The sequence below is a fragment of the Pseudophryne corroboree genome, chromosome 3, assembly GCF_028390025.1.
Source record: "Pseudophryne corroboree isolate aPseCor3 chromosome 3, aPseCor3.hap2, whole genome shotgun sequence".
NCBI lineage: Eukaryota > Metazoa > Chordata > Amphibia > Anura > Myobatrachidae > Pseudophryne > Pseudophryne corroboree.
In genome coordinates this window covers 396291615-396307334 of record NC_086446.1, presented here as the reverse complement: position 1 = coordinate 396307334, position 15720 = coordinate 396291615, and the positions used below count along the sequence as shown (strand labels likewise).

Here is a 15720-nt window from a genome sequence, read left to right as displayed (position 1 = left end):
CGGTGTGGTTTCAGAGAAAAGTTGCAACTTTACCTGATCATGCTTTCACTCAGGGTGTGTTGCGTATCCAACCCCCCTACGCCTGTGGCTCCTTGGGACTTGTCGGTGGTTTTGGAGGCGTTGTAGGAGCCTCCATTTGAACCTCTTGGTTCAGCTGACCTTAAGTGGCTTTCCCTTAAGGTGGTGTTCTTGCTGGCTATTGCCTCTGCTAGAAGAGTGTCGGATCTGGGTGCCTTTGTCTTGTAGTTCCCCATATCTGATTTTTCACCGTGACCGGGCGGTTCTTAGGACTCGTCCTGGATATTTACCTAAGGTGGTTTCTTCGTTCCACCTTAAATCAGGAGATTGTGGTTCCGGCCTTTGTCTCTCCTGATTTGTCTCCCAAAGAGCGGTCTTTGGATGTGGTACGGGCTCTCCGTATCTATGTGAAGAGAACTGCTTCTATTCGAAAATCTGATTCTCTTTGTTTTGTTTGGATTTCAGAAACGTGGCTGGCCTGCTCACAAGCAGACCCTGGCCAGATGGATTAGAATGGTGATTGCACATGCTTATAAGAAGGATGGTCTGTCAGATTCTGCTCACATTACGGCCCATTCTACTCTCTGTTGGACATTCTTGGGCAGCCCAACTTGGTGCGACCCTTGATCAATGGTGCAAGGCGGCTACGTGGTCCTTCGGTAACACGTTCATAAGGTTCTATGCCTTCGATACTGCCGCTTCCCGGGATGCTTCCTTTGGACGCCGGGTTCTTGTGCCCGCTACAGTGCGTCCCCTCCCATAAGGAACTGCTTTAGGACATCCCCATTGTCCAGACTTGTGGAGCCCAGTGTACTCCGCAGCAGAAAACGAGTTTTATGGTAAGAACGTACCGTTGTTAAAACTCTTTCTGCGAGGTACACTGGGCTCCACAAGGCGCCCACGCTGACGCACTTAGCTTCTTATGGCATTAGCCGCTGACACTTCTCTTGTCGTGAGAGTGTGGTGTATGTGGCTACTAACCGTTGTTGTCTCTTTTCCTGCTACTGCATTGGGCTGGTTAACTAAAACTGAGCTCCTGTGCTGGGAGGCGGGGTGATATAGGAGGCGGCGCTGTGCATTCTGGGAACAGGTTAAGCTTTGAGTCTGTTGGTGGCTCGGATCAAGATCCTACTCTACACCCCCATTGTCCAGACTTGTGGAGCCCAGTGTACCTCGCAGAAAGAGTTTTAGCGACGGTAAGTTCTTATCATAAAACTCGTTATCATCATCTTGAAATCCATTGACTTAAAGTGCCCACAGGAGTAGAGTGATTAGTGATTTTCACTGAGCTGCAGTTTGCATCCTATGGTTTAATGTTTTGTGTTGGGTTTTTTTTTTTTGGGGGGGGGGGGGGTTTACTTCTTATTCTTTGACAAGTTATAGACTAAGATGCTGCAGCTTGCCTGGAGCGGGCTGAGGAGGTGTCCATCCTCCAACTGCCCCCATTTCAATGAGGCACTGCCTATACAGATCTTACACGCCTGTTCTATTTTGTCTTCTGTGGGGAAGTACCAAATGTAAGAGTTGGCTATTCTGAGTGGTTTATCCACTCAGTATGGCAGGCTCACTTTTATCTATTTCTTTGATTGTGTACTGCAGCTTAACTTTTACACTTTGAGCAACTTGCATTTTATATATCATTGACAATCAGTGTATTGGCTTACACATGTGCTTATAAGGAAAAGGGATAATCTAGGCAGGAAAAAGGCGCAAAAAAGTTTTCTCCGTCTTTGCGCCTCTGCTAAGTGTGGTTCTAACTGTAAACAATAAGAGCCCTTCTATCGGGTCATACATTAATGTTTTTGTTTTTTAAATTGAGAGCCATCTTATTAAGAGGCACCTCAATCCTTCAATGGCTTCACAAGCAGCACCAGCCTTTCCTTCAGCTACTGATCCCATATATGCCTCTCAAAACACAATATAGATTGTAAGATTGTAAATAGTTGGAAAAGATTGTAAAATAAGAGTTTGCACTGTTCAGAAACAATGTTGCTACTAAAAGAGAAAACTATGTTGCTCCTTATAAAGGAAATAAATTGTAGTCTTTTAATCACTATACACAGGTTGAGTCTCCCATATCTGAATTGCTTGGGAACAGAAGTATTTTGGATTTTTCTGTATTTAGAATACTTGCATACCATAATGAGTATGGGTCCCAAGTCTAATAGAATCCATTTGTTTCATATACACCTTACACACGTAGCCTGAAGGTATTTCATACAGTACTGGTAATTTGTGCATGCAGCAAAGTTTGTGTAGATTGAACCATCAGAAGCAAAGGTGTCACTAACTCTGCTGCGCTCAATAATATTTGGATTTTGGAAAATTGGTATCTTATTTTTGGATATGAGAGACTCAATCTGTAGCAGACACAATACAAAGTAACATCAATTTACAATACTAAGGAATGTACCAATCCAGCAGGAAGATGTTCTACTCAGGGCCACAAGATACATTTTGTATGCACTATATTTGTACCTACTTACCTGTAAGTCTTTATAAAGTGGGGCAGCACAGACTGTGTAAGGGTTAGCATTACTGCCTCACAGCACTGAGGTCATGGGTTTGATTCCCACCATGGCTCTAACTGTGTGGAGTTTGTATATTCTCCCTGTGCTTGCGTGGGTTTCCTCCGGGTACTCCGGTTTCCTCCCACAATCCAAAAATATACTGGTAGGTTAATTGGCTCACTACAAATTAACCTTAGCGTGAATATGTATGCCTGTACATGTGATAGGGAATATAGATTGTAAGCTCCACTGGGGCAGGGACTGATGTGAATGGCCAAATATTCTCTGTAAAGTGCTGCAGAATATGTGTGCGTTATATAAATGACTGGTAATAATAAATAAAGTGCTTTATTATATTTAGAAATCCAGATGGCTGTGTTTTATTTCAATTGATTTTGCACAAGAGATGTATGTATGTTCATGTGGATTTGTAATGACCTCTGCATTTTATAGTCTTTTGTATGTTTACAACTGAATATAGATTAATCATTAAGACACTCTGATCTAGGGCAGTGGCTCCCAAACCTTCTTAAATCACAGCATCTTAGAGTGTCAACAGTTTTTTTTTCTTGGCACCCCTTAACAAAAAGTTTATAAAATCAGATTTGAGTCCTCTCATTTATGGCAAGATGGCTAGGTTTTTCCAAAAACTCAGTAACTTGAATGAATGATGGTAAAGTATATTTTCACAGGACCGCATAGACTGTAAGACAGTGCACTATAAGGACATGTTAAATACTTTAAGGAAGCACAGTTTTATTAATATAAATGTTCTCTTTTCCCACAAGGCTGTTCATGACAACCAGATACTCATTGTTATTGGGGAAACTGGCTCTGGGAAAACCACCCAGATCACCCAATATCTGGCTGAAGCTGGCTACACAACAAGGGGCAAAATCGGCTGCACCCAGCCCAGGAGAGTGGCTGCGATGTCTGTTGCAAAACGAGTGTCTGAGGAATATGGTTGCTGCTTGGGGCAGGAGGTAAGCTATTAGAGATCATGTTTGACATTTTGATAACCGAACAGGTGGGAATATTGAGGTTTATACTCTAATGTGCAATGATCTTAACTTAAACTATTTTTGTCTGTGCACAATGATTTTTGGTAGACCTATTTTCTGGCAGTTGAAGTCATTTAATTTTTTTCTTGGCATTTTACAATTGTTTTTGTATTTACCAATTTATTTATTTTTACAGTTTTTTTAAATTAAAAGATGAAAATATGCTTTTTAGGTCTGAAAAAGCTCTTTACTTGTTGTGTAGGTGGGATATACTATTCGATTTGAAGACTGCACAAGTCCTGAGACTGTCATCAAGTACATGACAGACGGAATGTTGCTTAGAGAGTGTCTGATTGACCCTGATTTGACACAATACGCCATCATCATGCTTGACGAAGCACACGAGAGAACCATCCACACAGATGTTCTGTTTGGACTCCTTAAGAAGGTATTAATTGTTTCATCTGTACCAATGAGAGAAATGTTGCTGTGTATGTATACTTTGTATCACTTCCCACTGGGCAAGAAAGGCATTCTGTCATCCCTACCTGGACTGTTCGCTGACAATTTACTATTAACTACAGGAAAGCCAAGTTGACAACTTCAGTCTATGGTGCTCTAGGGACTGTTGTTCTTGCCACAGGAAAATAAACTTCACTTGCAGGGGCTCGTGAAATCCCTGTTAGCTTGTAGACTCGTTCACTGTGGCATGTTTAGGGCTAGAAAAGGCTATTTCTGCTGGGGACTTGGGACTCCTGACTTAGTAGAACATATAACCTCCATGATGACGTCAAGAGAGGCTAATTAAACGGACCATATCTAAGTTCCTCCCCACCTAATAAATGCAGCTAAACACCTTTCAAAGTGTAGGCGCTGGGCTGTGACTTTAACTGCACAGCAACTTAAACACATACAAAGTTGTAGATGAAGCACAAAGGAGCAATTGCAACACTTCACACACAGACTTCATGGCACACAGATATACAAATGTTGCACATCAAACTGATAAGTGCAATCTAACAAAGTAGTCTTTTCTCTCCCAGTTCTATTCATGCAAGAAAGTTGCACATTTTGAACAAGAAAGGCGAGTGGCCAAGTCACCTGGGACCTGGCGTGCAGACGGGGGCTATTTGGCATGAAAGAAGCCACAGTGCATCAGGACACTGTATATTAATGATAAATATAATTTCACTGTATAGCCCCGGCTCCCTTTTCCTCCTCCTCCTCCTCCTGACCCACATGCCTCCCACTCCTGCCCATGTACATCCTCTTCCCTACGGGTTCCCTCCTCTTACCGGCCCACCTGTTGTCCTACTGGCTTTGCCTCCCCCTCCTCTGCTCCGCCTATCTTCTTTCATACCTGCCTCCTTCTCTTCCCAGTCCATCTGTGCCCTCCTCCTTGCACTCTGAGTCTGCGCAGCGCGGAATATTTGAAAGGTGGTTATTGATGATCACCCTCCTTTTCATCTGATCATGGTGTTACACAGATAGCTTCCTGGATTAACAGATACAAACATTGTGGAAATGTAAAAATCCCATTGTAAATGGAAAATAATAGTTTTGCTTTTATTACTTTTTTTCTTCTTTTGCAGACTGTGCAGAAACGTCCTGATATGAAACTTATTGTGACATCTGCAACTTTGGATGCTGTGAAATTCTCACAGTATTTCTACGAGGCTCCAATCTTCACAATACCTGGTCGAACATACCCGGTAGAGATCCTTTACACTAAGGAGCCTGAAACAGACTACCTAGATGCCAGTCTCATCACTGTTATGCAGATACATCTGACAGAACCTCCAGGTTTGTAGGAACTTAATTGGATTCTCCAAATTTGGGGGTGGGAGATTCAATTATCCATGGCATTTACCCAGTGGCTAATTGCCCGCACTGAGCAATTAAATCAGAGGGGATTACCCTGCACGTTAAATCACAGAGGTGCACTGTTCCTCGCAGCTTCAGGAGATGCAATGAAAAGTCCATGATAAAAGGGGCCCTCTGTGGAGTAACACGCTGGGAAACCCGTTGATTACCAATTTTACACAGAATCGGTGGGTTAGTGCACTTTCACCCGGAGTTTGCCGCACTGGGAAAAGCCTGATTCATTATTTAGTTTCAGGCATGATTCCCAGAGCTTTTCCCCGTATGGCAAACCCAGTAGCTAATTGGATTCCCCGTTGTTAGGTGTTGAATTGGATGAAATATATCAATCTCCACTGATTCTTTTCTTGTTTATCTTACTGGGGTGGCTGTGTTCAGATTTGAAACGGCTCAGCATGTCTGAGCAAGAACGAGAATCTTCAGTTTGGGGCTGTTGGCGATGGTGCTAATACTGCTGGATCAGGAAAGAAAGATATTTTTTTTTTGTTTTAACTCCTCGCCACTAAATCCATCTACCACTGAAATGATTTAATGGACTTTATCGCCCAATGTAACTTGTCAGATTTTACTATCACTTGTTTACTGTTCCTGAAGCTAATGGTGCTTTATGTGCCTGTGTATTAACCATGGTACTTTCTCTGCCTACTTGTAGGAGGAAGTGTATTGTCCGTGGAACACTAGCATTGCAATATAATTCTCCATTTGTATCTCGGGAGGTTAAAATGTTTCATTATTGTAAAACTTTTTATATTTTGTTCAGGTGATATCTTGGTTTTCCTAACTGGGCAAGAAGAAATTGACACAGCCTGTGAAATACTGTATGAGCGCATGAAGTCTCTTGGGCCCGATGTCCCTGAACTGATCATCCTCCCTGTCTATTCGGCCTTGCCCAGTGAGATGCAGACAAGAATCTTTGACCCAGCTCCCCCTGGGAGCAGGAAGGTAATTAAAATTTAGTTGTGGAATGTCCATATCTTTGGTTAAAGTTATAACTACACCCAATGAATAGATTTGAAATTAACTGTTTAAGTAGTGTGTGTGGTTATATGTAACACTTAAGGTGAGCTTAAGGTCTTATATTTCTCATACGTCCTAGAGGATGCTGGGGACGCTTCAAGAACCATGGGGTATAGACGGGATCCGCAGGAGACATGGGCACTTTAAGACTTTGAAAGGGGTCTGAACTGGCTCCTCCCTCTATGCCCCTCCTCCAGACTCTAGTTTAGAATCTGTGCCCAGGCAGACTGGATGCACAACTGAGGAGCTCTACTGAGTTTCTCAGAAAATACTTAGGTTTTTTATTTTCAGGGAGGCTGCTGGCAAACGGTTTCCCTGCATCGTGGGACTTAGGGTAGAGAAGTCAGACCTACTTCTAGGGAGTTTGAAGGCTCTGCTTCTTGGCTACAGGACACCATTAGCTCCTGAGGGTTTGGAACACTAGGTACGCCTAGGGGTTCACTCCCAGAGCCCACCGTCACCCCCCTTGCAGAGCCAGAAGTCAGAAGACAGGTGAGTAGAAGAAGATCAGAAGACTTCAGTGACGGCTTTCTAAGGTACCGCACAGCGATCGCGCTGCGTGCTATGCTCCCATACACAGCGGCACTGCAGGGTGTGGGGCGGGCGGGTAGCATTTAAACACCTCTTTAAAGGCTGGCAGAGTGATATTGAAGTGCCTTGGCACTAAATTCGTACCCCCCGCCGCATTATTTGTTTAAAAAAGAGTGGGCTGAAGCGCGCCATGTAGGGGGCGGGGCTTAGCCCTCACAGCTCTCATCAGCGCCATTTTCTCTCCAGGAGCTGCTGAGACGCTCGTCCTTCCTCCCCACTGCTATTGTCAAGTAACAGGGTGCAAAACGGGGGGGGGGGGGGGGGGGGGCACAGCAGATTTGGTGCAAAATTAAGTGATTGTAAAGCGCTGCAGGATCTGAGGCATTTTTTATATGTATGTATGTATGTATGTATATATATATATATATATATATATATATATATATATATATATATATACACACACATATATATTCAGAACCGGGACAGGCGCTGGGTTGTGAGCTGGCAAACTCCGTGTGTTTCTCTGACGGTCTTTACTGTGGGTCTGTCCCCCCTTTTGGCCCAGTGTGTCTGTGGGTGTCGGTACAGGTGTGTCGGCATCTCTGAGGCGGAGTGCTCTTCCCAGGAGGAGACTGTGTTGGGGGCAGAAATGGCTGTGGGAGTGACCCTGTCGACTCCTGACTGGGTAAATGTGTTGAATGCTTTGAATGCTAATGTGGCTCTTATTAATAAGAGACTAGATAAATCTGAATCTCAGAACCAGGTATGGCAAAAATCGGTGGAGGATGTGTTATCACAGGTACAGACCCCCTCGGGGTCACATAAACGTTCGTTTGCACAATTAGCAGACACAGATACCGACACGGACACTGACTCCAGTGTCGATTATAGTGATACCAGATTAGACCCAAAATTGGCAAAGAGCATTCAGTACATGATTGTGGCAATAAAAGATGTGTTGCATATCTCCGAGGACCCTGCTGTTCCTGATACCAGAGTCTGTATGTATAAGGGAAAGAAACCTGAGGTAACGTTTACTCCCTCTCATGAACTGAATGCCCTTTTTGAAAAAATGCGGGAAAATCCCGACAGGAAGTTTCTGATTCCCAAAAGGATTCAAATGGTGTATCCGTTCCCCTCTGGGGTTGGAGAAAAGTGGGAGTCACCTCCTATTGTAGGCAAGGCACTGTCACGGTTGTCTAAAAAGGTGGCTTTACCGTCTCCTGACACGGCAGCCCTTGAGGATCCTGCGGATCGTAGACGGGAAAATACGCTAAAATTAATTTACGTCACCACAGGTACACTACTCATACCAGCTATTGCATCTGCCTGGGTGAGTAGTGCTATCGAAAAGTGGGCAGATAATTTGTCATCTGATATAGATACCCTGGATAGGGATACCATCCTTTTAACGCTGGGTTATATCAGGGACGCTGCAGCCTACCTAAAGGAAGCGGCGAGAGATATTGGCCTATTGGGATCAAGAGCCAATGCCATGGCAGTCTCAGCCAGAAGAGCATTGTGGATTCATCAATGGAATGCTGATGCTGACTCTAAGAAAGCTATGGAGTCTCTACCGTATAAAGGTGGTGTGTTGTTTGGTGAAGGTCTCGCTGAGTTGGTATCTACGGCTACCGCGGGTAAGTTGTCATTTTTGCCTTATGTTCCTCCACAACAAAAGAAAGCTCACCACTTGCAGATGCAGTCCTTTCGGCCAAATAAATCCCAAAAAGGCCAAGGTTATTCCTTCCTTGCGAATAGAGGAAGAAAAAAAGGTAAGAGATCTCCAGCCGTGGCAGGTTCTCAGGAGCAGAAGTCCTCCCCGGCTTCTACCAAATCCACCGCATGACGCTGGGGCTCCTCTGCTGGAGTCCGCATCGGTGGGGGCACGTCTCAAGCTTTTCAGTCATTTCTGGGCTCGTTCGGCCCTAGACCCGTGGATTCTAGAAATAGTGTCCCAGGGGTTCAAACTGGAGTTTCAAGACGTACCCCCTCGACGTTTTTTTCAAATCAGCCTTACCAGCTTCTCTGCAGAGCAGGGAGATAGTATGCGATGCAATTCAAAAGTTATGTCGGAATCAAGTCTTTGTCAGGGTTCCCCCTGGCACAACAGGGAGAAGGCTTTTATTCAAGCCTGTTTGTGGTCCCGAAGCCGGATGGCTCGGTCAGACCAATTCTGAACCTAAAATCCCTCAATCTTTACCTAAAAAAATTCAAATTCAAGATGGAATCTCTCCGAGCAGTGATCTCCAGTCTCGAGGAAGGGGATTTCATGGTGTCGACATAAAAGATGCCTACTTACACATCCCCATATATATCATCCGCATCAGGCTTATCTGTGGTTTGCTACTCAGGATTGTCATTACCAATTTCAGACGCTGCCGTTTGGTCTGTCCACGGCTCCGAGGATTTTCCCCAAGGTAATGGCGGAAACGATGGTTCTCCTTCGCAAGCAAGGAGTCACAATTATCCCGTACTTGGACAATTTCCTGATAAAGGCGAGATCCAAAGATAAGCTGGAGCAGGACATTGCGCTCTTTCTGACAGTTCTGCAACAACATGGTTGGCTCCTAAACCTGCCGAAGTCACAGTTGAATCTGGTTTTTGGGAATGATTCTGGACACGAAATTACAGAGTTTTTCTTCCAGAAGAGAAGGCTCTGGAAATTCAGAGTTTGGTCAAACAAATTCTGAAACCAGCGAGAGTATCAATTCATCAATGCACTCGGCTGCTGGGAAAGATGGTGGCCTCCTACGAGGCCATTCAATATGTCAGATTCCATGCGAGAGGACATTCCAAATGGATCTCCTGAAGAAATGGTCAGTTCGCATCTGCAGATGCACCAGGTCATACGTCTCTCACTGCAGGCCAGAATTTCTCTCTGTGGTGGTTGCAGTCCTCCAACCTCTCGGAGGGTCAGAGCTTCGGGATAGAGGATTGGATTCTCTTAACCACAGACGTGAGTCTACGAGGTTGGGGAGCTGTCACCCAAGGGGCACAATTCCAGGGCAGTTGGTCAAGCCACAAAGCCGTTCTTCCAATAAACATCCTGGAACTCAGAGCGATCTACAATGCTCTGCTGCAGGTATCTTCTCTGCTTCAAGATCAAGCCATACAGGTTCAGTTAGACAACGCCACGGCAGTGGCATACGTCAGTCAGCAGGGAGGGACAAAGAGCAGGGCCTGTATTCGGGAGATATCCAAGATACTCCTCTGGGTAGAAAAGAATGCAAAGGCAGTATCGGCCGTATTCATTCCGGGAGTTGACAACTGGGCGATGGACTTCCTAAGTCGTCATGACCTACACCCAGGAGAGTGGGGTCTCTATCCGCAGGTATTTCGACTAATAACAGATCAGTTGGCTGTCCGCAGATCGATCTGATAGCTTCTCGACTCAACAATGAGCTACGGCGCTATTGTTCCAGGACAAGGGACCCTGCGGCAGTGGACGTGCTGACAACGCCGTGGGCTAACCAGCTGGTGTACCTGTTTCCTCCAATTCCGTTACTCCCCAGGGTTTTAAAAAGAATCAGAAGGGAGGGTGTTCTAGCAATTCTAATTGCCCCCGATTGGCCTTGTAGAGTTTGCTACGCAGATCTTCTGGCCATGGCAGTGAAAGACCCCTGGCCTCTGTCACTGTAGGAGGATCTTCAGCAAGGGCCGTTCATCTACCCAGACTTAACGGCGGTTGAGCGGAACATTCTAGCTGAGAAGGGTATTCTGGACAAGGTTATTGCAACCATGATTCAAGCCAGGAAGGCAGTCACGTCAAAGCATTATCATCCTATCTGGAAACGATATGTCTCCTAGTGTGAGGGCCGAAGGTATCCTGCGGATTTTAACTTGGGGCTCTTTTTGCATTTCTTACAGGCTGGTGTAGATATGGGCCTAAGGTTGGGCTCCATAAAGGTACAGATCTTGGCCTTGTCCGTTTTCTTTCAGAAGAAATTGGCTGCTTTACCTGAAGTCCAGATGTTCTTACAGGGTGTCCTTCGCATCCAGACTCCCTTTGTGCCGCCCACGGCACCCTGGGATCTTAATGTGGTTTTGTCATTTCTGCAATCCTCTTGGTTTGAACCACTGCTGTCTGAGGATAACTACCTTACGTGGAAGACGGTTATGCTGTTGGCATTAGCTTTGGCTAGGCGTGTTTCGGAAACTTGGAGCTTTGTCCTGCAAGAGTCCCTACTTGGTCTTTCATGAGGATAGAGCAGAGCTCAGGACTCATTAGCAGCTCCTACCAAAGGTAGTTTCTACATTCCACCTGAATCAGCCTATTGTGGTACCGGCGGCTTCGGCCACTGCCTCGAATCCTGAGTCCTTGGATGTGGTTCGAGCCCTGAAGATGTACGTCAAGAGGATGGCTGCTGTCCGGAAATCGGACAAACACTATTGTTAAGTTCTACAAGTTTGATACTCTGGCTAAAGAAGATGTCCAGTTCGGACATACAGTACTGCAGACGTCTTGGCACGTTCCCACCCGTTCTGGGAGCTTTGGGACGTCCCCATCGTATTATGTGACCCCAGTATTCCTTATGGATGATAGAGAAAATAGGATTTTAATTACCTACCGGTGAATCCTTTTCTCGTAGTCCATAAGGGATACTGGGCGCACTCGTCTGTGCTTCGATTCTTCCTGCAAGTTTTGTTCTTGTGTAAAGTTGTTTGAATCAGCTATTGCTGTTTCTGTTTTACTGGCTGTTGCTGGTTTGTTTGTTCTGCTGAGTGCTGGTTCGTTAGTCTCACCACTCGTTGTCTTGTCATGTTTCCTCCTCAAGTATGTCCATCTCCTTCAGGCACAGTTTTCCTAGACTGGGCTGTGGGGGAGGGGGAATAGAGGGGAGGAGCCAGCATACCTTGTTTGAAGAATTTAAAGTGCACCGGCTCCTTAGGACCCCATCTATACCCATCGCACTAAGTGACCTCAGTATCCCTTATGGACTACGAGAAAAGGATTTACCGGTAGGTAATTAAAATCCTATTTTCTCATGGCGTGACTGAGAAGTACGGTGAAGAGGAATTGGAGAGAGCCACCTAACAAGCCCTAAATAGGGACGCGTGTTCCTGATAATTCACTGCTTAAGAGAAAGCAAATAATTTCCTTCCACTCTTCTCCGTTAAAAGACCTTTATGGGAGGCAGGAACTAAACATAATTGGAAGTTCCAATATTTTGTAAGCACATCCGCAAGGCATTGTAATAACTGAGGGAAGAGACTCATTTTTGCTAGGATTTCTGCTTCAGCGATAAGGACACTCTGTACCTGGGCAGCTGATACAAAATTAGGAAGACTCTTGAGACTCTGCATTTTTCTGGGAATGTTTTTTTCGGTCCAGAATTGAAAGAGATTATTTAACTAATCAAGGGGAGAGAAACTTTAATAACTTTTTAATGCTTCTGCTTCTCTGACAGTATAAGTGGTTATATTCCAGTTTTAGTGTTTGTATATAGATGTTGTAATTTGGGGATACATTAATAGATCTCTTAAAGTCCCCACCCAAATGATTTTTCAACTCTGGCCTTTCTGGAGACGAAATAAAATGTATTGCCCTACTGGAAGCAATTAACTACTTATTCAGTCCTTAATATATTCTGGGGTGGTGATTCCTGTCTTGATAGTGCAGAAGGGTTGTACTCAAATCTATTCCTGAACCAGAAACCAAATATTTCGCTACTTCACCTTTTTGGATTGGATAATTGAGAAAACAGATGACAACTTTTGGAACTGGGGAGCCTTCACTCTTTAGTACTGCTTTCTCGGCCTCCCGATAAATGTTCTAGAGCAGGTTTTCAATGCTGTAGTCAGAGAACTCCATATGTTGCGAGGAAATGCCATAAAATCACAGCAATACAATGTCATGTCTGCATACCTCAGCCCTCCCGGAGGCCATAAGAGCTATCTTACGAGGGAATCCTGCCAAATAATGCAATGGGCTGAGAAAAATGTACTAGCTATTGCAGCTGGTTTCATACTGTGGGTGGAATTGGGAAGCAGATTTCCTCAGTAGGCATGCCCTACACTCCTTACCTAGTACTTTTTCAATAGATCGTGGAAAAATGGGGTCAGCGAGATATTGAGACAATGGCATCAAGTTTGAACTACAAGGGGGAGATCTTATGGGATCTGAAAGTGTTGTTGGTAGACCCTATTACATGCCCTTGGTATTTTAATCTAATCTTCCTGCTTATTCTTTTAGCAATAATTGGAGTCCTTAAAAAAGGTCAAAAGTGAGGTGTTGAGGTGACTGATAGCACTAAACTGGCCAAGAAGATTGTTGAATATTATGAAGTCAACATTGTTAAAAATGTCGACATTAGCACTGCCTTATCTTATCTAGCTTATGTTCATGTTATTGTCTGTCGACATTATTACTGTCATTCTACGTTAACGACCACCTTCTAAAGTGTACAAACAGATACAAAGCATTACAAACAGGTTTTCATTAAGTTTAGGCATTTAACAAATAGTAACTATAAGTGACCTTGAATAACACAAACATTCACAAACGTAATCGCTTACAAATCTATGCAATACAGTATATCACACAATCCGTTCTTATTTTTTGACCTTTAGAGTAGCCTTCTTTAGAGGATGCCTTGGGATGTTCTCCAATGGGAATCTGTTTTTTGTATTTCTACTAAATCCTGTTCTCTGAAAACATTGGATGGGTCTCATTGCTGAATGCCCCGCAGGCTTATGGTAGCACAAAAAATGTAAGGTGCCCAAACTCCAGGATATATACCTCCCATATACCATGTTTGTTTGTTTTTTTACCATTGATACTCAATAAAAGGTTTGGATAGTAAGATACTTTAACAGCAAGAAATAAACATGTCTGTCACTACCATTAATCTTACTTACAGTGTGAATCGTTACAAAGTATGCTTTATGTTCAAGGGTGCAATGCCTCTCCTTCTGTTTGTAGGTAGTCATTGCCACCAACATTGCAGAAACTTCCCTCACTATCGATGGCATCTACTATGTGGTGGACCCTGGCTTTGTAAAGCAGAAAGTTTACAACTCCAAAACTGGGATTGATCAGCTGGTAGTCACTCCTATCTCACAGGTGAGAAGCGGGAATTTGGCGTCTGAGCCTCTCTCCTGGACTAAGGTGTGCTTTAATGGATGTGTTATCTTTCCCCAGTAAGATGTTTTTCCCCACGGCACCTGCAGACTATCGCTCAACAACAAATAACAGTACCAACATTTTACTAATAATACATCTTACTGTGACCTTAACTATACATGAATTTAACAAATGTTCCTTTGAGCGTAATAAAAAAAATTCCATTGTAGTTGCACCTTCCTAAAGGCAAATATCTGTGTTTTATATCTGAATGGCGTACAGCAACTGGTCACATGTTTTACAGCTTTTATAGTATTTTGAATGAGCTTAAACAGAGTGTATACTCAAAACTGCTACACATAAGAATATCATATAAAGTAATTGCTTCTTCTCCACATGAGGAAAGTGAGAACAATTCTAGAATTACCTACGAGGAAGACTTTTTCTTTTTCCTTCCGTCCAATTGTGCATAGTTCGCAGTTGTGTTGATGCGCCCTCACTGAAATCTGTCTATGTAAAAATGCCCCTCTATATCCGTTATACCTCATGAGCAAGTGTCGATATGTCTGACTGCATCACCCTGTACTTGTGTATGCTTAGTTACCGAGCATGCCAAGTGCTTACACACTCCAGACACGCCCTGTGAAGGGCGTTCGTATAACTGAGCTTTAGACACAGTATAAATGAGATACTCTTATCTGTCCACAGGCTCAGGCCAAGCAGAGAGCAGGCAGAGCAGGAAGGACTGGTCCTGGGAAGTGTTACCGTCTTTACACTGAGCGTGCCTATCGGGATGAAATGCTTACCACCAATGTGCCTGAAATTCAGAGAACCAACTTGGCCAGCACAGTCTTGTCACTTAAGGTATATTAGACCTATCTAATGTGTGTATGAATATGTGTATATTTATATAATATATTTATTTATTGAATAGGTTTATTTAATCAGACCACACACCAGAATGGGGAAAGAAATGTGGTCTAAGTGGACAGTTTAAGTATGGAAAAAAAGTTTACTTGGTCTGACAAATCTATATTTCTCTGTCATCCATCTGGGGGACGCTGCTCCGTTACTTGTGGGTTAGAGGTTTGTGTGGTAGTGGAGTTTGGCACAGAATCTATCAAAAAAGCTGCCTCCTCCCCCCTCTAACCCGTCCCATCTCCTTCCTGCTCAGCCATCACTCAGTTTTAGTTTTGTGCCTGTGGAGTACAGACACAGTTTTTCTTTCTCAGAATTTTTTTTTTTTTTTGAGTTTATTCTCAAGAGTACCTAGTCCCTGTTTACAGGTGACAGGTACTACTGGAGTGGGTTTAGTATCCCACTCTGAGCTGCTGCTGGAGGCCACCACACTTTGGTCACTGGGGCCTTTATTCACTTCAGGATGCGGCAGGAATAAGGTACAGGACAGCCACAATCTGTCACTGACAGTATTGGGCTGTCCCGCCTGTTATTGTTCTCCTTTTATGTATGCTCTCCCCCCCCCCCCCCCCCCCCCCCTGCCTGCCAGCCGCCCGCCGCATCAGACACCTTCTCCCTCCCCCTGCAGTGAGAGTGACTGATCGGGTTGTGGGGACTTGCAGAGACTAGGTCCGGGAGAGTGTTATACACTCCCTGGGACCAACACAAAGCTGCCGCGACAGCCGCTGTGTGTAGCGGCGCGCGGTGGCCCGAACTTCCGGTTTCGGCAATTACA

The 15720-nt window shown here is 44.3% G+C and overlaps 1 protein-coding gene across 2 annotated transcripts in view; it reads left to right on the top strand.

Annotated features, from left to right (window-relative positions):
* The window catches only part of DHX8 (DEAH-box helicase 8), a 121947-nt gene that overhangs the window by 86093 nt on the left and 20134 nt on the right, over nt 1-15720 (top strand). For both annotated transcript variants that reach the window (XM_063960103.1, XM_063960102.1), the window contains exons 14-19: nt 3317-3511; nt 3792-3977; nt 5122-5332; nt 6171-6352; nt 13887-14027; nt 14736-14891. In XM_063960103.1, the coding sequence (XP_063816173.1) occupies nt 3317-3511; nt 3792-3977; nt 5122-5332; nt 6171-6352; nt 13887-14027; nt 14736-14891 (1071 nt within the window). The remainder of the gene's footprint in view (nt 1-3316; nt 3512-3791; nt 3978-5121; nt 5333-6170; nt 6353-13886; nt 14028-14735; nt 14892-15720) is intronic.